The sequence below is a fragment of the Typha angustifolia genome, chromosome 11, assembly GCF_048772165.1.
Source record: "Typha angustifolia cultivar Huaian chromosome 11, ASM4877216v1, whole genome shotgun sequence".
Taxonomy (NCBI): Eukaryota; Viridiplantae; Streptophyta; class Magnoliopsida; order Poales; family Typhaceae; genus Typha; species Typha angustifolia.
Window position 1 is genome coordinate 16,045,142 of NC_133249.1, and position 23,462 is coordinate 16,068,603.

The following is a 23,462-nucleotide window of genomic DNA, read 5'->3' on the forward strand; positions in this document are numbered from 1 at the left end:
TGGGCCCTTATGAGGCGATTCTATCTCAAGCCCAAACTAAACATAGTACGCCATGCGCTTAGTTGTGTGGGACCCCCTGCTGACTCAGCACTTGCAACGGTTGTCTCTCCCTTCGGCACCGTGGGGCCCACTTGGATCTGAGGCGCCGAGCCGATCGGCGTCGTCTGGTCTCGTAATTAGGCTCATTGAAGGGGCCAGAGCGCAAAAGCTCCCATTACTCCACCTCTATCGTCCGTCCGATTATCACATCAGTAAGACCCACGGCCCACATCTTACCAAAACTAGCCGTTGCCTCTCCCCATTCAAACCTCCACTCCCATCTTTTTCTTATTCTTTTATTTTCTCCTTCACCCCTAGGAAACCTATCCTCGAAATCATAGCCCTTTTTAGTAACGCTCTCTTCTCACTCTTTGTCTCATTTGTTTCCTTTGATTTCGAGTATAAGAGTGAAGAGAGCCCCTAATTTCCCCAAATATTTCCTCAAATTAGGAAGAAAAGTTTAGATCCGGGATCTCGCGGTTGTGCAAGAATCGCAGGTTCGCTCTTGTTTCTATTTCTTGTGATTTTGCTAACTTTTTGGTTTCAATCGGTGGATTACTGCGGAGATTTCGTTGCGTTGGTTTTGTCTTGCCTGATGTGTGAAGTTGGAAGTCTTTCTTTACTTTCTTGGCTCCAATTTGGCGATTTCTGTGGATTTTGGTGCTGGCTTCCTGATGTATCAGCTCTTTCGCCTTGACAAAAAGGGGTTGATGAAACCCTAAGACTCTAAGAGTGGTTTGGTAATGGAGTGGGAATGGAGGCAAGAGATCGCTGCTGCTTCTCGTTTCGTGAGAATGAGGCAATGTAGAGGTGGAGGAAGAGAGAAGAGGAAGAGGAAGAGATGGAAAACTTTGTATTCCCTCATGCTTATAAGTTTTAATCTATGATGTTTTATAAACTTTTAATTTTTGAGCTCAGAATTGTATATTCTAATTGATAACTATTCAATATGGTACCAACTTACTGACTCCTTTTTGCAATGTCTTGGACGGTGTTTTAGAATGGTGATTTTTTTTTCTTTATTCTTTTATCTTTTCCAAATTCTCTGACCTACAGAGGATACTATATCATTTAATGTCGTGCTCATTTGGTTTTATGTGAATCTAATCTGTTTTCTGTTTTAGATTAAGCTTGATGAGTAATCAAGATTCTGGTTTTCACTCTTTAGATCTCCTTTTAAATAGCTAACTTGGAACTTATTTTTGGATCACAGATTTCTACTGCTCAAAGAGTTAACTGCAGTGCATTGCATTCTTTAGTTTTCAAAGTCATCTTGTTTCTTCTAATATACACGGAGAGGGCCAGTTCGTGACCTTCTCCAATACCTTATCAACCAAAGGGAGATTCCACATCCATTAGAATAAATGGCTGCAGCTAGGACACCTGGTACTCCAGCTACAAAGATAGAGAGGACACCAATGTCCACTCCTGGTGGCACGAGAGCCAAGGAGGAGAAGATTTTTGTCACAGTTAGAGTGAGGCCTCTGAGCAAAAAAGAACAAGCTCTGAAAGACCAAGTGGCATGGGAGTGTGTCGAAGATCACACAATTTTGTACAAGGCCTCATCACAGGATCGCTCTAATTTGCCAGCCTCTTATAGTTTTGGTATGAATTATTTGGAGTTTTGGACTACGTAATGGTTACTGATGATTAGATTTTGCGATCTTGATTCTGCATTGCAAGACATTGTTGAAAATTGTTGTTTTACTTGTGGCAGACAAAGTATTCGGACCTTCTTGTTTAACAGAGACTGTCTACGAAGAAGGAGCCAAGGATGTCGCATTATCAGCATTAACAGGAATTAATGGTAGGCAGTAATAGAACCTTCAGAGTTGGTAGCTGCATGATTGTATCAGTTATAAACTAAGCAAAAGATATCTATAACCAGTATATCTTTTTGTTGTGCAGCTACCATCTTCGCTTATGGGCAGACCAGCAGTGGGAAGACATATACTATGAGAGGGGTCACTGAGAGTGCTGTAAATGATATTTACAAGCATATAAAAAATGCAAGTTTCATGAAGCATCCACCCTTTCTTGTTCGTTATACTGCTATGGAACTAACAGTGAACTTAGGGAAAATGATTGTGTACTTATTCTATTTGCAGACTCCAGAGAGGGACTTCATTATCAAGATCTCGGCAATGGAAATCTATAACGAGATAGTAAGGGATCTGTTAAAACCAGATTCCGGACCTCTTCGCCTGTTAGATGATCCTGAGGTATTATAACTATATAATGTTTTCCTTTTGTACTTTCTAATAGTGTGTTCTTCTTGTAGTTTATCTACTAAACACTATTATGCTGTCATTGTGTAAACAGAAGGGAACCATCGTTGAGAAGCTGGAAGAAGAAACCGCAAAGGATAGTCAGCATCTGAGACATTTAATTGGCATTTGTGAAGGTCAAATTCAGCATTTTATTTCTGCTGTTGTTGAAAATATATGCTAAATGGAACATTTTATTTTGGTAGTGTTTCTCTCTCCGGGCTTTACTTAACTCTGATATTTCCTCTCAATATTTACAGCGCAAAGACAGGTCGGTGAAACTGCCTTGAATGATACCAGCTCCAGATCACACCAAATAATAAGGCTGGTATGCATAAGATTTCAATAAGTATTTGTAATGACCATACTCAAACAGAATCCCAAGTCTTACCAACCATATTTATTTTAATTCAGACAGTTCAGAGCAGCCTGCGTGAAAATTCAGGCTGTGTGAAATCTTTTGTAGCCAGCCTGGTAAGTCTATCTTCTTATTCTAACCGAGAATGAAATGCTTGATATGATATATTAAGTTCATGTGTATAATTGGTGTTTGCAGAACTTTGTAGACCTTGCAGGAAGTGAGAGGGCTGCACAAACTCATGCAAATGGAGCTAGGCTCAAAGAAGGCTGCCACATAAACCGTAGTTTGTTGACTTTGACAACTGTAATAAGAAAGCTCAGGTCAGGAAGTCTATAGGATCAAATATATAGATTTTGTATATCTCATCTAGTACTGGTACAATAGAACTTAATAAACATATTAGTAAAGATGCATAGTAGATAAAGAGGGGAAGATTGGAATTTTTTTTCTTCACTTCTTTATCTCCTCTAGCACGAAAACTCTCTTGGTTCAGTCGGGTAGAACATAGTCTCCACTCTCCAATATAGAATGCTGAGTGATAGGTGTAGAATCATGAAAATAAAGTGCAAGTATCTGACTACTTCATTCATAGCTCTTCTGGATGGTTCCACATCACCTGATTAATCCTGATTTATTGTAAAAAGTTCAGTTTTAGTGGGTGCAGAAAGTATTGATCTTTTTTTTCTATTTAGTCAGTGAAAATTATATGCACTAGCTCACTAGAACAAGAGCATATCATTTAAGCTCCTGTTGTAAATCAACATTCTTAATGTTGGCTTTGACCACTTGAACAAGCATATCATGTCAATTTTCTTCTAACAGTGTTGGGAAAAGAAGTGGACATATACCTTATCGAGATTCAAAGCTAACACGTATACTGCAACTATCTCTTGGTGGAAATGCAAGGACTGCCATAATCTGTACCATGAGTCCAGCACTAAGTCATGTAGAGCAATCTCGAAATACTCTCTTCTTTGCAATCTGTGCCAAGGAAGTCACCAATACTGCCCAAGTTAATATGGTATGTGAGACACTGAATACAGATGCATTTGGTACTTGCACTTTTGATTGCAGAAGTATTCTTTTCTTGGTTATTAACTTTTGAGTTAACCAGGTTGTGTCAGACAAGCAACTTGTAAAACATCTGCAGAAGGAAGTTGCTAGATTGGAAGCAGAATTGCGCACTCCAGAACCTTCTGGATGTTCTGAGTCCCTTCTGATGGAGAAAGAAAAGAAAATTAAAATGGTGAGCCCAATAAGTTAACCTTCAATTATGTCCTCATTTCCTTGCTGTAACATGTATGATACAGTTGTATTTGCAAGCACATTTAATCCAATTCACTACAAGCAGATGGAAATGGAAATGGAAGAGTTGAAGCGGCAAAGAGACCTTGCACAATTGCAACTTGATGATTTGCGAAAGAAAATGGGTGATAATCAATCTAGCACAGTTGCAGTAAGGAATTCTCTTTACTTCCTGCACATTTCTTTTCTCACTCAACCAGCACTCTCCAGATATCTGACTTTTCTTTTACCTGATCATACATCTTCAGGGGTGGAATCCATTTGATTCATCACCACACCCGGTGGTCAAATGTCTTACATTTTCCGGCCCATCACCACATGCTGGTGACAAAGGTAGGGCTGATCGCGCAAGAAACCCGATGAGGCAATCGTCAACTGCTCCAGTCATGCTGGTGCATGAAATTCGCAAGCTTGAACAACTACAAGAGCAGCTTGGGGAGGAAGCAAACAGGGCTCTTGAAGTACTGCAGAAGGAGGTGGCTTGCCACAGACTTGGAAATCAAGATGCAGCTGAGACTATTGCTAAACTTCAAGCAGAGATCAGGGAAATGCAAGTTAAACCTGTAAGTAAAGAGGCTCAGGTTGGAGATGCAGTTACCAACCAAAATGCCGGTGCCAACCTCAAAGAAGAAATCACTAGACTTCATTCACAGGGTAGTACAATAGCCGATCTTGAGGTACAGCTAGAGAATGTTCAGAAATCCATAGACAAGCTGGTGATGTCTCTTCCAAACGTTACTAGCCAGTCCAATGAGACCACCCCAAAATCCTCAAAGTCTCACTCAAAGAAGAAGAAGATGCTTCCTTTAGCTTTGAGCAGCACTGTCAACCGACCTCATCTATTGAGAGCACCATGCTCTCCTCTTTCTTCTTCTAGGAAGGTGTTGGAGTCTGAGGTTGAGAACAAGGCTCCAGAGAGTGACACCATATTCCATGAAGCCTTATCAGGCTCAGAGAAAGCCACTCCAACTAAGAGTGAAGATGGTGGCGATATCTCATCGAGGGAGAGCACACCAGTCTACAGGCGCTCAAGTTCTGTGAACATGAAAAAGATGCAGAAGATGTTCCAAAATGCTGCCGAGGAAAATGTAAGGAGCATAAGAGCCTATGTCACTGAACTGAAAGAGAGAGTTGCTAAGCTGCAGTACCAAAAACAACTGCTAGTGTGCCAGGTACTACACTCCTCTTATTTAAGCTTTTGGTTACATCAACATATAAGGTTCATCTACAAGAAAAGGCAAAAATAAATAAATTACACTCTTCTTATTTTAAGCTTTTGGTTACATCAACATATAAGGTTCATCTACAAGAAAGGGCAAAAATAAATAAATAAATTACTGTGTCTTATTAGGTGTTGGAGCTGGAAGCAAATGAGGCTGCAGGAAATAATGCAGAAGAGACCGAGGAGAACATCTCGGATATGCAAAACTCACCTGATACGTGGCATACCATGTTCAAAGATCAAATGCAGCAGATAATCCAATTATGGGATGTCTGCTATGTATCTATAATACATCGGACTCAGTTCTATTTGTTATTCAGAGGTGATCCGGCTGATCAGATATATATTGAGGTAGAGGTCAGGAGATTGACATGGCTGCAACAGCACTTTGCTGAGGTAGGAGATTCAAGCCCTGCACGCACGGGAGATGAGCCTGCAGTTTCTCTATCTTCAAGGTATAAATTCATTAACCTTAAGACTGCCGTAATGTCAGAAAAGCACATCGATTGTATAGAATGCAGTTATTGCTTATCATTTTAATCATATAGAATTTATTGAACTTTCTTTTGAATGCAGTGTCAAAGCATTAAGGCAAGAAAGAGAATTTTTATCCAAAAGGATGAACTCGAGACTGACAGAAGAGGAAAGAGAGCGTCTCTACATCAAATGGCAAGTTCCCCTCGAGGGGAAACAGAGGAAGCTTCAGCTAGTGAACAAGCTATGGACAGATACGAACGACCAAAGACACATTGAAGAAAGTGCGGATATTGTTGCTAGGTTGGTGGGCTTCTGTGAGGGCGGGAACATCTCCAAAGAGATGTTTGAGCTAAACTTCGCACTGCCTTCAAGCAAGAAACCATGGCTTTTGGGTTGGCAGCCCATATCTCATTTGCTAAGACTGTGAGCAGTAAGTCATGGTCAGTAGTTGAGCAATTTACCTTGGCGTTCTTAGAGTTGTTACACACACCAAGGAATTCTTCCAGGGCCACTTTAAAATGGCAAACGACATATTAGACATGGAGTATCTTTGTATAGGATATCTTTGTGTTGCAGCTGCGCAATGCTTGCAGAGTTCTGTGTTCCATTTATATCATTTGTATCATATTCTTTTCTGATAACTCATACTTCTTGCACATTCCGATTTAATAACCAATTTGATCGTCATCCGAGAGAGAGAGAAAAAAAAAAGAAGAGAATCGTACTTCATTCTCTTATTTTTGTACTTCATTCTATAAGGTGAATAACAGCTGCCATAGTCGTGTCCCTTGTCCCCGTGAATCGCAGGTATGTACTACCTCTGCTACGCCAGATCAGCCTTGAGTGGCAGAGCAAGGCGCAGGCAATTTGGATTCTCGGTGCAGATGTTAATTCCAAGTTTTTTTCAGTTTTCTGTCAAGATTCATGCTCAGTAGAATTTTATTTAATGCTTTGACTCTCAAAAATGATGATTATATTACCACCTGATTTAATCGCATCTCTGATCTTTTTGTTGGTTGGTATTCTAAGCTGCTTTGGCTCTGAATTAAGCTTTGGCTGTCTGATGTTATTCAATCTGGGTAGCCTATCTTTGTGGTGGGTAGTCACATCCACTATAATATTATTACTGCCCAGGAGATTGTTCACTAAATCCATTATTCTAAAACCTGATGATCTTGCTCTTGTCATTAAAATTTACTTGGAGAATGTCTATGATAGGATGTAATGGAGTGGGGTTTGAGTGCTCTTAGGGGAATGTGTTTTCTGGATAAATTGATTCAAGGACTACATGCATGTATTTTCTAGGTGTCTTTCATCAAAGTGGTTCTTAGGTCACATAGGAATCCGACAGGGAGAGACCCTTTTTCCCCCTTAAAATTTTCATTATTATCGCTCAAATCTTCTCTATGTTTATCACTCACAGTATCACTAGTGGTAAAATTATGTCGTTTTGCTATTGGGTCAATTATGGATGGAGTGAATTTCTGAGATTTACGTTCCTCTTAGAGCGAGCTTTGACTGCTGGGTAGTGTGTATTTGTATCTTAAGAAAATTGAGCTAATGAGCTCCCTCTTAGCATGGCTGGAATCATCTCTGTGCACTGTGGATAATCCACATCCCCTCTCTCAAGTCTCAACTAGGCTAAATCTTGCCGAGTTGGGTCTTGTTTCCGATAAAACTTGCCATGCCTATGGGCTTTTGAAAGACATCAAAGGCTAAAATGTATGCAAGCTGATCCGAGAAACACGGGAGATAGAAACAAATATGGAGTTAAAAAAAAAACAGGAGAAGACAAGAGTCTTCAATGGTGGTAGTAACAATCCAAGGAGGCTTGTGCACCCTATTGTCTAGTAGCAAGGAATCAAATTCTATGGGAAAAAGCTTATTCAACAACTTTCTCCCGGGAAGAAAAACTTCTATCATTTTTCAACTTCTATGTTGCGTGTTGTCATGAATAAGTAATATAAAAATGATGGTTAATTGAGTGTTAAATAATCCTATGATGCTCTTTAAATAAGTAATAAGAGCTCTCCCTTCTCTCTTCTCTGAGCTTGTTCATGGGCTGGCCTTAGACTTAGCCCAACCGATGAGCACTCTGTTTTAAGGTTCAAGAGATGTTTTGCTCATCAACTGAGCCGAACCGAGCCGACCTGAGCCGAATCAGATTTACTCTGCTAAGGGGTAGGCAATGTATGATCTAGTTTAGTCCTAGATTGATTTTGGGATGAGTTAGGGGTTAGATTGGATTTAGATACCGATAAATAATATATATTTCTCGGTAGTGATCAATTACTATAATTAAGAGAAAAATCTTATCAGATTCTTCTCTCATCCACTTTAGTAGTTTAACTAAAAAATTCTACCTTAAGAGGATGCAAGTAACAACAACAATCATACACTTATTATCACACTGTTTTAATTTTGTAATAATTAATCTATATATGATCATATATTTGAGTTACAACTTACAAGGGTTTTCTTCGGAGAGAGAAGATTAGTTTGGATAGGCTAAGCTAAGAGGGCCCGGGCCAGGCCGGGCCGGGCCGGGCCGGGCCGGGCCGGGCCGGGCCGGGCTATACGGGCTCAAGCTCCGAAGACTTATTAACCAGAACGGCCTAATCGGTGGTAAAACCCTAGCAACAATCTAGAGCTAGCATGGAAGAAGATATGGACATGGTAGTGGAGAATTTCTCTTCCTCCTCGTCTCCGTCTCCGTCTCCGTCTCCGAAGCGTTTGGGTCTTAGGAACGCTATCCAGACGAACTTTGGCGACGATTACGTGTTCCAAATCGCGTCCAGGTAATGTGCAATCCCGACAAAGCTTTTATGTTGTTGAAATTTGATTTCTTTGATATTTGTATCAAGAATTTGGTTCTGTTTTCTTGTTAAAGTATGCATCTTCATTAGGAAGAACGATTGGTAAAAATTATCTTTTTCTAGCTATAGGACATGTAGATTACATTGTGACCATATTAGGTGATTTCTTTTCCTTGATAATTTAGTTGTATTTAAGTAGTTCCAAAAGTAATATAATGTTATTTGGGAAGTATAAACGTCATGTTCAATAAAATATGTCAATATGCAGTGTCACTGACTTATAATTGGGAAATTTAAGTGTTAAACTTACATCCGATGAAAAAAATTTGCTATTGAGATATAGATTAACTAAATTATATGACAAGTGGAATGTGGTATTTGACACACTACACAGCCCTTTTCGAATGAATTACATCTTGTTGCAAAACATGCATAGTGACTTTGCTGCATTAGACAAAGAATTTCTAGATAATTATCCCTTGAGATAATTCGTATTTAATGCTTTCTTGTGGGTTAGGCCTTCACTACCTCTTTTGAGGGATTATTATATTTAATGTGTAGTATTTTTGTTTCATCATTCATGGAATTAGTTGTTGGATTCTCACTTTATCTTGCACTTTATTTTATATGCCATTGTCATAATTTGATCCATTTTAGATCTTAGTGGTGGGATTCTCACTAGTACTTGAAATTGTACCAGTTGTGTTACTAATACTTTCCACGCACTTCACATCTGAATTTTGTTTTATTGCACAAAGCCAGGAGATCTCATCATTGGCAGTTTCCTTATCAACGAACACCATCAAATGTTATTCTCCAGAAACTGGACAGTACTTTGGGGAATGCAGAGCACATAGTGAAACAATACATGAAATTTCTTTTTCAGCTCCATCATCAGCTCATGTGATATGTTCCTGTTCTTCTGATGGCACGATTAGGGCATGGGACACAAGAAGCTTTAAGCAGGTTTGATATGTTACACTGTAGATCTTTGTTTTTTAAACAAGTTAAGGCTTATATTTAGGAAAATGGAGAAGTGTCAAGGGAATTCAGGTCATTAGTTGACCTACTAAATGTCTGACAATCCGATTGATAGGAGCCCCGATATCTATTTTATCACGTGATTTCTAGAGTAGGTGATATTGCATAGCCGTACAAGATTTATGTGGTCCTTTTTTTTTTTGCATCCATGCTTGTATTTATTTGTTTGTGGATTATGTGGTTCTGACAAACTTGTAAGTTTGGGATTAGGCTGTACGATGATGTTATAAGAATATAGAGATAAAACTGTGGATATATTTTCTTAGGAGTATCGAGGGTTTATATGCTCATACTGAATTACTTGTCTGATTTGCTCTCTATGAGACTATGAGGCCAATAAGAGAAGATGTTTATATATATATAAGAAATGACACTAAGCCCTCGTATATAATATATTTTGATGCAGAAGATGTTGAATTTAGATAATGTTGGGCTTTAGAAGAATATATCTAGTGCTGTTTTAAAATGCAAGACTTCTCCTGCATCTATCTTTCTAAAATAGTATCCGTCATATCAGATATAGTATGTGAATGTCACATAATAATGCCATGGTAATTAATGTGCATCTGTTTCTGATTGCTCCTATCATTCATATATCTCTTATTCATGTGATCCCATTATTAGTATGTTAGCACTAGTTTGCATAATTTGCATTACTAAGACAACCTTGCAAGTTCCTATTACTATGTGATGGATATGTGCTATGAACCATGGATATATTTTGGATGCATTTGCTAGAGTTGTCCAATGTCTCCTAACTTCCTTTTTCCTTATTTATGCACTTATGGCCAGATTTCCTTGTTAAAAGCTGGTTCCTCCCAAGAAATATTTAGCTTTTCTTTTGGTGGATCAAGTGGTAACCTACTTGCTGGTGGTTCCAATGCTCAGGTAAATGCTCTGTCTATCACTATTTTATGGTGGCGAGATATTTATTATTTTACTAGTATATTTTAATTTGGAATTTTGAGGGGTTCCTACTTCAGTACTTTATAATTCAAAAGCCACCAAAAAGGTACTTCCTTGTAATTGCTCTGAAGAAAGGGATTTGAGTCATCATTCCTTGAATTTATCATGATAGTGTATGTGGGAAAACAGAAAATGGAAACAATATTAAAAAAAGTTGTAACAATGTGTTTGTTTGTTTTGTTTTGTTTTGTTTTGCACGGTCAAATTGCTGATATCTGTGGTCTGTTTAAATGGTTTTCCACTTGTTTATTTAGAGGGTTATATGAGCAAGGAAATGCTGCTTAACCAATTCTTTTGACTTCATCTTTATTATATTCATCTCGTATGATTGAATTCCATGTGATTGTTAGGTACCTTGGTTGCTTGTAGGTTCTATTCTGGGACTGGAGAAATGGAAAGCAAGTGGCATGCTTGGAGGAGTCCCATATTGATGACGTGACACAAGTATCATTCTACATACTTCTACGGATAGTTTACATATATCGCATTTCTGCTTTGTCGAACTGTCAAACTATGTTAAATTATACAGGCACTCATTTTGGTAAAAGAATAAGGAAAAAGAAAACACTAAAATATCCAATTTACTCTGTCATTGTTGTTGAAGTAATCTGTACTACCACAGATGCATTTGATGTTATAGATATACTCTTGAATCCTGATTTACTAACTTATTTATTTATTGTAGTTAACACACCATATTTTGTATCATTTCATGGCATTAAATCTTGTTATCCTGGTTATTAGGTAAGATTTGTCCCAAGTCAACAAAGTAAACTTATTTCTTCTTCTGTTGATGGGCTATTGTGTCTTTTTGACGCTGTCGGAGACATCAATGATGATAATCATTTGTTATCGGTAAGTAGTCACTCTATGTTTTGCAACTTTTCTGCTTTACAATTATTGCAATGTCAGAGTTATATATAACAGTGTTTATTCTGAACTGATAATAGAATATTATAAATCAGGGCGGCAATCAGTATATCTATTATCATTTTCCTGCTAATCCATTATACTGCTATTGTCATGATAGATACTTGTTGATCATCTTGAGAACAAGAAGGGATCAATTGAACTGTTTCTGAGGCTTGATGTGGACGACAAGTCATGCAATCCTAGACTAGCATATTAACGATGAGATCCATCATGCCTCTGTTGCTGTGTCTGTATTCTATCCAACTTCTTGGCTTGCTTCTGGCTCAAAGCTGAATATTGGTGGTCTCCTGGCTACTATCTTTCTGCTTTGGTAGGGAAACCAGAAAAGGGCTGAAATCAAATTTCTCGCTGGTTAAGAATTTCACATTACCTGAAAGTTAATGATGTAAGGAAGGCTGGGGGAACAGGAAAAAAGAGAGGAATAGAGACCTTGTCACCATAGGCAACACATTCAGGCGATTATATTTTCAGTTTTCACCTGTGTCTAGATGACCAATCTGAATGTGTAAAATGTTAGCAGTTCAGTCTGGACTAGAGAACATGTTGTGGCTTATATGCCTCCACATGTGTATATGTGGAGGCAGATCCTGTGGGGCATGATTTCATAGGCCTAATTAATATTTGAGTTGATTTATTGTTATAGGCAACTACAGTTTGGTTTTTTTCCGAATTATATCTTTTTATTTCTTTCTCCTTTTATCAGTCTAATTGTAATGCTTAAGAACTAATATCCTGAAGTTTACATTAGTGAAGTTTTGCTTAACTCACGAGATGAATTGATGGTATAGAAAAGTTTTTGCATGGTGAAGAATCTATATTTGAAAGCTCTGTGGATTTGCAGGTGATGAATGTGGGAACTTCAATTGGAAAAATAGGTTTTCATGGAAATATGAATGAGAAGCTTTGGTGTCTGACACATATTGAAACTATAAGGTAACTTTTATGCTCATTGTTGACGTACACATAAGTATAAGAATAGATTGGTCACCATTATCCTTTCTACTGATGCTTTTATCTCAGATGGTATTTTTATAATTTAGTTACACTCTTCTAAGCTTGTTAATTTTGAATTGAGTACATCTATTGGTTAGTTCTAAGAAGGATAAGAGCTCTATTTATTTTATACAATGTGTGATTATACGTCTTGCAGCATTTGGGATTGGAATGATGCACGGAGTGAAGTCAACTTTGAAGACGCTCGTTCCATGGCTTCTGATAGATGGAATCTTGATCATGTACGTTTAGATAGGTTTCTTAGGATTAGTATTAATTCATCCTTCTATCTCTAAAGGCTTTATTGGATTTTTCTTCTGAGTAGCTGACAGCAAGTTCTGGTATAAATCTACTTCCTTTATATTTCATCTTTGTTTAAAAAAAGAAAATTAAAAAGTATAATGAATGAGACTATTTCTTATTCTCGAGCTTATTGCGGATAATGACAAGCTTTTGCAGTGTTGTTCGTGGGATTATTTTTGGGGGGTCTTCTGTTTCTCATGCTTAAGTTGTTGCGAATTTACATCTAGCTTCTCTAATTTGTTGACTCCAGTGATAGTAGTTATAATTTACTGGGGAGTAATAGGGAATAATAGTTTGTTGGTGATATGACAGGTGGATTATTTTGTTGATTGTCACTATTCTGTTGCTGATGATCGGCTATGGGTGATTGGTGGCACAAGCTCAGGAACACTAGGTTACTTCCCTGTTAGTCTCGCAGGGATTGGGTCCGCAGAAGCTACACTTGAAGGTGGTCATGCAGGAGTTGTGAGAACTGTATTACCTGCTTCTAGCGTTCATGGTGGCAGCCTCTTGCAAAATAAGGGTATTTTTGGATGGACTGGAGGTGAGGATGGTCGTTTGTGCTGCTGGTTATCCGATGAATCATCAGAGGCCAATCGCTCATGGATTTCAAGTGCCCTCGTCATGAAGTCACAGAAAGGTCGAATTAAAGTACGACATCATCCTTACTGAAGGTACCAAAGGGAACATTTTCTATGTTCAAAAGATCATCGGTCAAAGTTTGTTCATTTTTAGCAAATATTTTTTGATGTTTTCTTGCTTGAGTCTTGGCAAAGGCATCATCCTCCTCTCTTCCTGGATCTGTAACTTGTTTCAGAACTCAACACTGTTTATATGCTGCTTGGATATACGAACAATTGTAATTTAGTGATTTCTGCAGCGGCTCAAGTTCCTGTGGAGAGGCTCACTCTCCAGAAGTCAATCATGGTTGTAAAAGTTTATTTACGAGTTAAATTATTTTTATTTTTATTTTCTGGTGGAATAGTTGAGGGATCTGTCTGGAGCTGTAGCTGTAGACAGGTCCAACTGTTTTTAGATGTCATATGATCTCTCGAAAGTGCTTTTGTTCATTCATTGCATTTAAATAAAGACCGCAAAGAAAAAAAAGTTTCCAAGCAGATCTCATGCTGTTCATTGAGTAGAGACGGGTTTCTATCCTATGCTTCCATTGAACTAATGCATGCTAAAGAATTCACTGGACAACGGCAATTTATGTGAAATAAGTAATATAACGTAGGCAACTTGTAGAATACGGAAAAGCACCAGTAACTTTGTTTCAAGAAAACTGAATTATTATTGCGACAATGTGCAGAAGATTAACATCTTTTGTATACAATGTGGTATAGTAATAATCAAGCACAAGACACCCAATGCCTACTGCCTAATCCTCTAATTATTCCTCAGAATACACGGAGAAGAAAATAATCACCCCTCAGCTTAGATGGCACAAAATCTCCTATGAATTTATTGCTAAAGAAATGGAGTAACAGGGGACGGTTCTTCAAGAAAGCAAGACAGCCTCTAACCTGATGGTCGAGGAGATTCATCGTAGCCCTTCCCTTTGCTTCGTAACATGTCTCCAAAGCCGCTTCTCATAATACGGCGGAACCTTGTATCGTCTTGTACAGCCTGTGGACTTGATTGTGAGGGTGGAACGAGCTCATTTGGTTCGCCACTCTCTTTCTTACCTAGGAGGCCGCTTTCGCCGAAAAAGCTGCTTACTGAGGATGCAATGCCGAGGTGGGCTCCCATCACTTTACTGATGCTTTCAAATGCGCTACCTGACCTTTCCTTTAGGATGACTTCCAATGCCTCCTTGTGTGCAGGATCCAGAGCATCTGGGTCTCTTAACAAGTTCTGAATGGAAGGTAAGAGAAAATCTCGAATGCTGGTCGCAGGAAGATCTGCACCAAATAAAGCAGGAATTAACGATAAGAATGTGTTAGCATATACCAGAAATCCAATATACAGTGAAAAGTTCCACCATTATAAGGAACCAGATGCTCATTAGTCATAAGCATATAGATGGATAAACATCTTATTGCTCTGTCATGTTCTTGCAACTTTGTCTAGAAAATTTAAGCTCATTTAGATGAGTTGATGAGTATACACAGGGCACTCCATGCAGCCCCAAGGATTCAATCAGGTTGGAATATGAGATCTTCAAACTGATCCCCTTCCAATGCTACTGATATTTGTCACTCTTTGTTTCAGCTGAATGGTTCGACAAAACCTCATCCAAGATACTTATTTTTCACTTTAGCTTTTGTTGGTCTTTGTATAAGATCCCAACGAGCTCCCTTGATCCTAGCTAAGCTGGTTCAGTTAAAAGTTATAAATATGTCCGAAAACAAGTACGAGCAATAAGACAGAGAAAGAGAGGAAAAAGGAGCAAAAAGAGAAGATAAATGATGGAGAGAAAATTAGAGAAGAGAAAAGAGGATAAGATCACATGGAATCACCTGGGATAATCCCCGCAAATGCTTCACAAAAAGAACATTAATAGAAGAAGCTCCACAAGATTAAGGGAAGAAGCTCCATAAGAAAATTTCCTTACATACTTTTGGACTCGACTGACAAAATAGAAGGTTAATCTAAGAGATTAAATTTAAAGTTCTCTAATCAAATTTGACCTTAAGTAACACAATTGACATCTCATGTGGATAAAAGTCAGCATCAATTACTTTTGTGCATTTTCAAGGTTGATAATTAAAGTCAGAATAATCAAGCAAGTGCATATATTAACTGAACTAATGTGTAAGAAGACAACAGAAAGAGGTTTATAGGCCTAGTCAATATAAAGGCAAACCTGTAGCATCTAGAGCACGGATTGCTTCGCAAAATGTATTTGCTCTATCACGTTGACGTATATCATTTCCATGAGATGGCATGCTGGAAAGCTGTAATATCTTTGATAAAAGATGTATGAAATGTAAAGGACGAAACAAAAGATACAGAAGATCTGTTAAAAAGGAAAGTCACAAAAATCATATGGACTATTGAGGATATATTCCCGGAGCCCATCTGTTGTATGTGGCACGGCTACCGCCAGTGCTTTAACAACAGAGACAGTAGCTTCATGTGATCCATCTTCAAGAAAAGCATCCATCTGTATTCGTATCTTATCAATGATCTGAAATACAAATTATTCAGTTAGTGCGACTTTAGGAGATAATGTGAAGAGCACACCAATGTAACCTGTCAAGTACCATGTCATTCTTGAAATACTGAGCAACAGATCCAAATGCATCTATACTTGCATATTTGACATTTAAATTTTGATCCGAACCGAGAGTAACTAGAGCAGGCAAAACATGAGTTGATGCAACTTTGGCATCGATATATGGCACCTATATTTTGAAAAAGAAAAAGGATATGACCATGTGAAGTATAAAAGTAAAAAAAGACAGATTAGTAACAAGTAATATCAAACATACAAGAACTTTCAATAGAGTTGCAGCATTGGCCTTCATGTTCACATCAGAGCTCACAACCATCTCCCATAAAATATTAAATATGATTCCATGATGCTCTTCAAATGTGCTGCATTATACAAAACCAGTCTTAGACAGCAGAGAGAAAAATTGCCAGTAAGAAACATATACATCTTTAGTTATGATTGCTCATTAAAATGACACCAACCATAGGAAGCGGATTGCATCAATGAGCTCAGCAGTGTGATACACTGACCAAGAACCTTCTCTCATTGTGTTTTGGTTCAATACTTTTCTCAAGTAGTTGGATAACTTCTCCTGACTTGTAGGAGAACCTAAAATACCAGATAACAGTAATGGAAGGACACACATGATTGCAAGTCTATCTGACACAGCAGTTTTAGGTCTCAAGCCTGCAATGAGCAGCACTATCAATATTGCAAATGAAATTAATATACTAAAATTTGTCTCTAGCATTATGCTCGTTAATACCTTTTATTCGGGACTGAATGGCCAAAGGAAAGAATGTAAAATCAGCACTATCGCTATCTCCAACTGCTACAAGAAATACAGGTAGCATTATGTGCTCCACATAATCTCTCCCATAGCGTCGTGATACATCCAAAAGGTACTGATACACAATAATGGAACAAAAGATGATCAGGTGGACCTCTTGTTATAGTACATGGAAAAATAACTACGAAATAAGTACTAGTTTTAAAAATTCACCTTCGTGATTCGGATTCTTATATTGTCCTCCTTTTGAGGTAAGAAGCAGGCAAGTTGAATCAAATCAGGAAGACAGTCAGTGTGCATCCACTCAAAAGTAGTCCATTCCGTATGACCCCTATCCAAGTTAGGTATACAATGAGTTCTATTGCATGCAAGAAATAGCTTATTCTATAATGATACATTTTATTCCCACTAATGATATGCTCAAATAGTAAAACTACTGAAAGATATGTCAGCTGATGAAAAGAGCTCACATTGCATATAGCTGAAGCAAGGATGTAGAGAATCCAAAATTTTCTTGACTTGGGCTTGAAAGAGATTCCACCGCAGAAGTAAAAGGGCAGGTTTCAATAACTTTCTGATGTATAAAGGGAAGCAACTCTGTCAACATCCGCAGAAGGACATCAATGTTCCAGCGCTCTCGTTCACCCAAAACACGAAGATGAGAATCTACTGAACCTTCAACCCCTGAAAGAGGTGGACATCGCTGACAATGAAAACGTGTATCAGCAGGTAGGTATAGACATTCCTTATGAAATAATTAATACATATTGCTTAGAAAGAATACATACTTGAGCAGAGCCTAAGATGTGGGACAATAGGACCCTCAGAATATGATCCAATTTATCTCCCCATTTTATTACTGCTGGAATAAGAACCTTAAGGGTAGTATCAACAACCACTCCTGAAGGATCGCAGACCAACTGGAACATCAGCTCCTCAACCTATCAAAAAAAGAGATTCACTTCAGAGAAATCTTCTGAGAAGTCGTATTATCTTACATCAGGGAGTAATTCTCCTAGCCATCCCTGAAGCCATATGTTCTAGCCTGTCATATAGCTTACATTTCAGCCAATTCTGTGAAGTCAATTTTCTGCTCCATGATTGCCTCTGAGCATTAGTGAGGCTGACCTTAAAATATTTATCCATATTTGGGAAGAGCGGAAGCAGCAGCGCCAGGTTATGAGCCGCAGCCTCTCGCACAACTGTTGCAGCATCTTCAACAAGTTGTTGCACAATAGATAGAATGAGAGAATCCCGAATCTCAGGACGAACATATTCTGCAAGCTCTCCGCAAGATTGGGCGACAAGCAGTCTACGCTCCTCATAGTTGTGATTTATCTAGAGGCCAATAAACTCATTTTTGTAAAACATGTAATTAACAACTTTAAATAAACCAAGTAGTTTTGAGTCTTTTGACATTGCAGCACACCTGTTCCCAGCACTGTGGGAGCAACTCTGTTTCAGTCCTCATCTCTCCAACGTTCTTAGCTAGGCTTACACAAGCCTGGCATGAAAAAAATCAAAAAAAACAAAGTGTTTGTTAAGGATCTGGCTGTGCAGCAGAGCTTATATGCATGCATACAACACTAAGAAGGCAGTAGTTGTTGCAACAGATCTTGCTGTGTACAAGAACTTACATCCATTATAATACGTCTTTGTTGTTCATCTGGTCGTTTTATAAGATTAAACAGAGTGTTTGTTAAGGAATCCCTCACATTGCTATTTGGATGCCGTTCAATAGCACACATAATTAATGGAAGAAGTTCCTGCAGTCAAAAGCAACCTTGTTATAAAAGGTTATATTTATAGAAAGCAAGACACAAGAAAGGAAATGAATTCCAGATTAGGACCTCACGGTGATTGATCAGTACATAGGGCACAATCTTAGGCAAAGCATCTGAAAGTATCTGGATGGCCTCCAAAGCCTGTTACAAATAAGTACCAGTTAATATAAAATTAAAGTCCAAAAAAAGTGAACAAATTAGTGTCGAAAGCAACATATTGGCAGCAACTCACTATATTATCAGAGGATTTTTCCTTCTTGGGGCTCTCTAATTTCTGGATGGATCCTCTGTCTTCAGATAATGATACAAAAATGTGGTTATTGGACTTCTCTTGATTCTCAGCACTATTATTACCATTGCATGAAATTGTTGATGAAGAAAGAACTGTACTGCTAGATTTCAGTATGCCGCCTTCAGGCAAAAGATGATCGGCATTCTCAGAAACAGAGCCAGAAGCTACCTCAACTGAATTAGACATTTCCTGTACTTCATTAATCTCAACAACTTTTTCCTCAGGTTCTACATTATCAGTCAGACATATCTTAGACTCCATATAAGTTGCGATGGAATTCATTCTCTGTAAGTTCTCATTTTCATTATGCAACAATTTTAGTTCTTCCTTAGAGTAATCGACATCAATTGACTTAACGTTTATACTTTCTCCACTTCCCCACCCTTTGCTAGTTCTATCCCCTTCTATATGCATCTTTAGAGAAGTAATTTCAGCTCTGCAGTCATTAAGCTCCTTTCTCTGAATATCTAGTGACTGCTTCAGATTTTGAACCTTTAAGATGGGACAAAGTTAGAAACTCTACAGAATTAACTATTTTGGCAGCAAGATTATATTAAGTAAGAACTACCAGAAGCTCCCTATCTTTTAAATCCTTGTGCGTAGCCTCCAAAGACTTTGATAGAACTGCAATTTGGCCATCGGCCAATTCCTTGCTTTTGAGCAAGGTGTTATTTTCATTAACAATCCTCTCGTTCTCCTTCAACAGTGATTCATTTTCTCGAAGAAGAGATATCTTTTCCTGCAACACAACAGTGGTCAGCCATACCATATATTAACAAATACTCGAGTACACATATATATGTATTTGAAAGGAGGGATAAAGGAAGTCCGGATAGATTGACACTTGACAGTAGTCAATGTGGGACTAAATAACTATGGAAAAAGAAAAATTGAGAGGTTTTTTAAGCCTTCGAACTGTGGTCATCCATGAAGTAGAAAAACTTAAAAACTGTTCAGCATGAGCATGTGTCAATTTGTCAAGCTAAATGAAGTGTTATGTGCAATTATCACTACATCTATAAAGTAGTTAATCTTAGCTAAGCATGAATGAACCATGGCAAGCTAGAGCTTGGCTTGTTTAATAAGCTAGCGAGCTCCAATTTGAGCTGTAAATGAGAGCTCAAGCAGCTCATGAATTGGCAAGCATCTGCATAAAATGCAATTCCCAATACATCTCGGCTTGTTTGATATCCCTATATGGTGGCAAGCCTTAAGATCACATTGAGTAGTGTCCTACATAAATTTAACAGATATTTGTAACTCATGGAACTGAATCCCAGAAAGTTTTAAGCTTAAAATAACACTATAGTAAATGAAAGAAAATTACTTATATCAATATCTATGCCAAATACTAAAGATCATTGTAAATATAGTTTATAAATGAAGAGAGATTAAAACGCCACCAAAAATTCAACCTTGTTATCTGGGATAAGTTCAATAACTACCTCAGCAGCCTCTGAGGTGGAGGAAAGGTACTGATAATAATAGCGACGCAATGCATCAGAGACACAGGCTGAACTGCTTGGCCAGATGTCCAGGTTCTGGTCAGTAACCTGCAGTACAAAATGATGAGGCATTCCTAACGACCAGCTCACAAAACTTAAGATACTCAACATGCCCTCTATGGAAATATGAACATTACAAATGAATCTCAATCTAATTATTTACTGATTACAAGCAGCTAAAACTTTAAAATAGCTCAAGGTTCTTCTTATCGGATGCTCTGAAGAGGGCTTTCCCTTCACCAGTTAACATCTTTTTCCAAAATATGTCTTTGACAAGCAAGTAAGTTCCAAATTTTAATTTGAGTTATATACCCACCTAAAACTGAAACCTCCTAACATATGTTTGAACAGAGCAAATAAAGTCCTTAGCTTTTATGCATGTGACACTATGAAGTAAATCTACTTCTATCTGAAGCTTGTTCCTTGATATATTCACTTCCAAATACAATATTTACTAACTCGCATTTCTGCACGAGTGGCACAAACTAAGGTTAGCGAGGCAACTACAAACACCTAATATTTCCCTCCAGTTCATCAATCTGACAAGATCATATAATAATTCAGTATACTTTACATTAGATGGAATCTTCAGGATCTACAACTGCAAGAAAACTTAAGTTTTTCCCATGGAAGAGCATGTAATACAAAAAGTAAGTCTTACATATTCCACATTTCACATGTCATAATCTTTTCCAAAAAAAACTGAGATTTGACTTTATGAACAACTAATCACTTTAGTTCAGCATATGTTACTTAGAGAAGATTCTTCATCACTAAGTCAATCATGGGTAACACAACATACCTCCTCAATAAATGTCATGGCTGTAAGTCTGTACCCAGCAAAAAGCAAGTATTCCTTCACAGCGCAATTTAGATCTTTACGTTCATTGTCCTTTAATGGGCCTAAAGATGAAAGAGCAGTCTCCCTTCTAGATTGTTGGCTTCTAGACCCATCAACTATTAATGCATCTGAAATAGACGATGAGCCAACATGGAAGAATGGTATGAAGCTAACTTCAAAGAAACCCACAACAATGCTACTTCAAGTAACTTAGAATCAGAACATCTAGAACATAATATTACAATATGAACTCATATCCGGTGAAAAGAGGAATAACATAACTAGCAAACAAACAATTCCTACACATCCAATGGAATAGAAACATGCTTGTGAAGTAAAGGACTGAGTGGGCTCCGTCTGCACAACACATCATGGTAGCTACTCTGCAGATCACTGATACCTAATATTATAGTACTTTTGTCAGGCTACTTCTGAAGTGACAAAGGTCCATTTATTTGAAACAAATGTATAGAATTCAAAAGAGGCACTCTACACTTGTCAGCTTGAGTTGATTTGGATTCTAAAATCTAAATTAGTCCATAAATGGTTCAAACATGTCTAAACTCATTAGTACTGAATAGTACTACAGGCAACTTTGGTGCTCTACTGACATAACTAAAATGGAGACATAATTAGTAAAGCTGTGAGGATGCCAATATAGTATCGCAACCCGGAGGCATATTTATGTACCGGGATGCTAAAAAACATATGTAAAATATGTTATTTTAAGACATTTAGAGCTGCGGAAACAGCTTGTCAAGCTTTTGTGTTTGAGAAAATCAGATTGCTCATCTATTTTTGTAAAAGCTGGTTCATTTTAGCTATATTAAAAACAAAATATATTGGAAATGAAAGGATAAGCATGAATCAATGAGCAACAATCTGCATAAAATGAGTAGTAGGCGCACTGCTGATTGATGCACACTTCATGTATTTGATCACCATAATTCACAATATATCAATATGGCCAAACTGAAAAAAAGATCAATAAGGAAGAACATACCATTTAATTTATCAGGGGATATTTCTTTTCGGTTTTGTAGCTCCGACTTCAGTCTGGACAGATCTTCTTGTGCTAGCCGAAGCTCATACTGCGCAAGTGCCAATTTTTCTTCTTTTGATACTTTTTCTTCTAGCAAACTTTGTGGATCTGCAACTGGAAAAACACAAAAAGAAGAAATTATAATCCATGGAATAATATCAAAATCTGAAGATTTGAAATAAAATGCAGTAAGACTAATTTAATTCAGATCTGAGTTTAGAACTTTTCAAATTCAGCATTTCTGAACTAAATGTCCATTTGAAGTCATACTCATACACCAAAACGCAAGATATTTGAAGCCACAAAGAACAATGTGACGTGAGATGAATACCTCGTAGGGAGTTGAAACGGGCGATGAGGTCCGGCGGGAAGAGCGCGGGATCGGAGAAGAACTGGCGTAGGCGGATGGCGTGGTCGTGGCGGCCGTCTTCGATGAGCTCGTGGAGGAGCTCGAAGGCCGTGAGGTGGTACTTCTCCTCCAATAGGAAGTTGACAACACAGTTGCATAGAGACGACCAACGATCCCCTTCCGCCGCCGCCGCCGCCGATCGCGACGACGACGAAGCCATCACCACCTCGGATTCTTCTTCTCCTCTTTCGTCACAAATTGCCTTCGATCTCGCCGGATCCCAGATCGGATCTGGAAGGGGGAAATTTCTCGGGTTGGGAATGGGGGACGTGGAGGTTTTGAGGTGTTCAAACGATTAATTGATCGTCTTCATCAGCGGATGTAGGAACTTAATTAACTTTACTACGTGGCGTCTGTGAATGGATTTAAATAAATTCCTGCGATTAGGAATGCAGACGATCTCTTGTAAGCGAGGGGAGGAGAAAAGAAAGGTCAAATACACGTGGCGCCCCTTCTGGTTGGTCCGGGGGGTTACGTGCCAGCTCGGCGGTCGCAAGCCAAAAGGCACGTGTTTCTCACGTGGTTAGGATGGAATTTAGGACCATAGGAAGAAAATTCAACCGAAAAACTCGGTAAAAAATCGATAAATAAATAAACTGATTCAAAACTTTCACCTTCACATTCAGAATGCTGGTAAAATTATGATGGATATGAAATTTAAATGTAAAATTTATTTGACATTATATAAGATTTGATTATAGATAAAAAGGAAAAACTGATTCAATATATATATATCCGATAATTAAAATGTAAACAAGTATATACAAATCTAGCTAATTAAATCCGATTTTATGTACGATTTTAATTTGACTCGATTTAAATCCGAAATGATCATACTAAATGTTGATAGGATTAGCATGAAGTTCGAGCTCAAATCTGAACCAAACTCAAGCTCGAGTCCGTTCGTCGTTTCGCA

The 23,462-nt window shown here is 38.1% G+C and overlaps 3 protein-coding genes across 3 annotated transcripts; 2 read left to right on the forward strand and 1 right to left on the reverse strand.

Annotated features, from left to right (window-relative positions):
• Nucleotides 1–198: 198 nt before the first annotated feature.
• LOC140769520 (kinesin-like protein KIN-7A) lies at nt 199–6,448 on the forward strand. The gene is made up of 15 exons (XM_073110231.1): nt 199–536; nt 1,253–1,644; nt 1,757–1,846; nt 1,948–2,048; nt 2,148–2,261; nt 2,362–2,443; nt 2,567–2,634; nt 2,721–2,780; nt 2,863–2,987; nt 3,490–3,688; nt 3,782–3,913; nt 4,019–4,123; nt 4,221–5,144; nt 5,324–5,649; nt 5,771–6,448. Exons 2-15 carry the CDS (start codon nt 1,404–1,406, stop codon nt 6,096–6,098), a joined length of 2,895 nt encoding a protein of 964 aa, XP_072966332.1. The 5' UTR covers nt 199–536; nt 1,253–1,403; the 3' UTR covers nt 6,099–6,448.
• A 1,866-nt stretch (nt 6,449–8,314) lies between these two features.
• LOC140771508 (WD repeat-containing protein GTS1) lies at nt 8,315–13,596 on the forward strand. The gene is made up of 8 exons (XM_073113108.1): nt 8,315–8,469; nt 9,246–9,453; nt 10,321–10,416; nt 10,864–10,938; nt 11,239–11,349; nt 12,269–12,360; nt 12,578–12,662; nt 13,036–13,596. Exons 1-8 carry the CDS (start codon nt 8,327–8,329, stop codon nt 13,393–13,395), a joined length of 1,170 nt encoding a protein of 389 aa, XP_072969209.1. The 5' UTR covers nt 8,315–8,326; the 3' UTR covers nt 13,396–13,596.
• A 397-nt stretch (nt 13,597–13,993) lies between these two features.
• On the reverse strand, nt 13,994–22,839 carry LOC140770029 (uncharacterized). The gene is made up of 20 exons (XM_073110982.1): nt 22,469–22,839; nt 22,099–22,251; nt 21,057–21,223; nt 20,195–20,302; nt 19,318–19,488; nt 18,690–19,241; nt 18,524–18,598; nt 18,311–18,439; nt 18,103–18,177; nt 17,802–18,011; nt 17,462–17,614; nt 17,144–17,376; nt 16,887–17,004; nt 16,650–16,788; nt 16,366–16,570; nt 16,161–16,266; nt 15,933–16,073; nt 15,731–15,856; nt 15,533–15,644; nt 13,994–14,627 (listed from the first exon to the last, which is right to left on the reverse strand). Exons 1-20 carry the CDS (start codon nt 22,704–22,706, stop codon nt 14,245–14,247), a joined length of 3,594 nt encoding a protein of 1,197 aa, XP_072967083.1. The 5' UTR covers nt 22,707–22,839; the 3' UTR covers nt 13,994–14,244.
• Between the last annotated feature and the right edge of the window lie 623 nt (nt 22,840–23,462).

Excerpts from the sequence above, each read along its gene's own strand:
- LOC140769520 (XM_073110231.1), top strand. The coding sequence starts at position 1,404 with ATGGCTGCAGCTAGGACACCTGGTACTCCAGCTACAAAGATAGAGAGG. Across the intron at positions 1,645-1,756 it reads GCCAGCCTCTTATAGTTTTG|ACAAAGTATTCGGACCTTCT; the intron begins GTATGAATTATT and ends TACTTGTGGCAG. Across the intron at positions 2,781-2,862 it reads AATCTTTTGTAGCCAGCCTG|AACTTTGTAGACCTTGCAGG; the intron begins GTAAGTCTATCT and ends TGGTGTTTGCAG.
- LOC140771508 (XM_073113108.1), top strand. The coding sequence starts at position 8,327 with ATGGAAGAAGATATGGACATGGTAGTGGAGAATTTCTCTTCCTCCTCG. Across the intron at positions 9,454-10,320 it reads ACACAAGAAGCTTTAAGCAG|ATTTCCTTGTTAAAAGCTGG; the intron begins GTTTGATATGTT and ends ACTTATGGCCAG. Across the intron at positions 12,663-13,035 it reads ATAGATGGAATCTTGATCAT|GTGGATTATTTTGTTGATTG; the intron begins GTACGTTTAGAT and ends GTGATATGACAG.
- LOC140770029 (XM_073110982.1), bottom strand. The coding sequence starts at position 22,706 with ATGGCTTCGTCGTCGTCGCGATCGGCGGCGGCGGCGGCGGAAGGGGAT. Across the intron at positions 17,377-17,461 it reads ACATCTTAGGCTCTGCTCAA|CGATGTCCACCTCTTTCAGG; the intron begins GTATGTATTCTT and ends TTTCATTGTCAG. Across the intron at positions 15,645-15,730 it reads CAGATGGGCTCCGGGAATAT|CTTTTATCAAAGATATTACA; the intron begins ATCCTCAATAGT and ends CATTTCATACAT.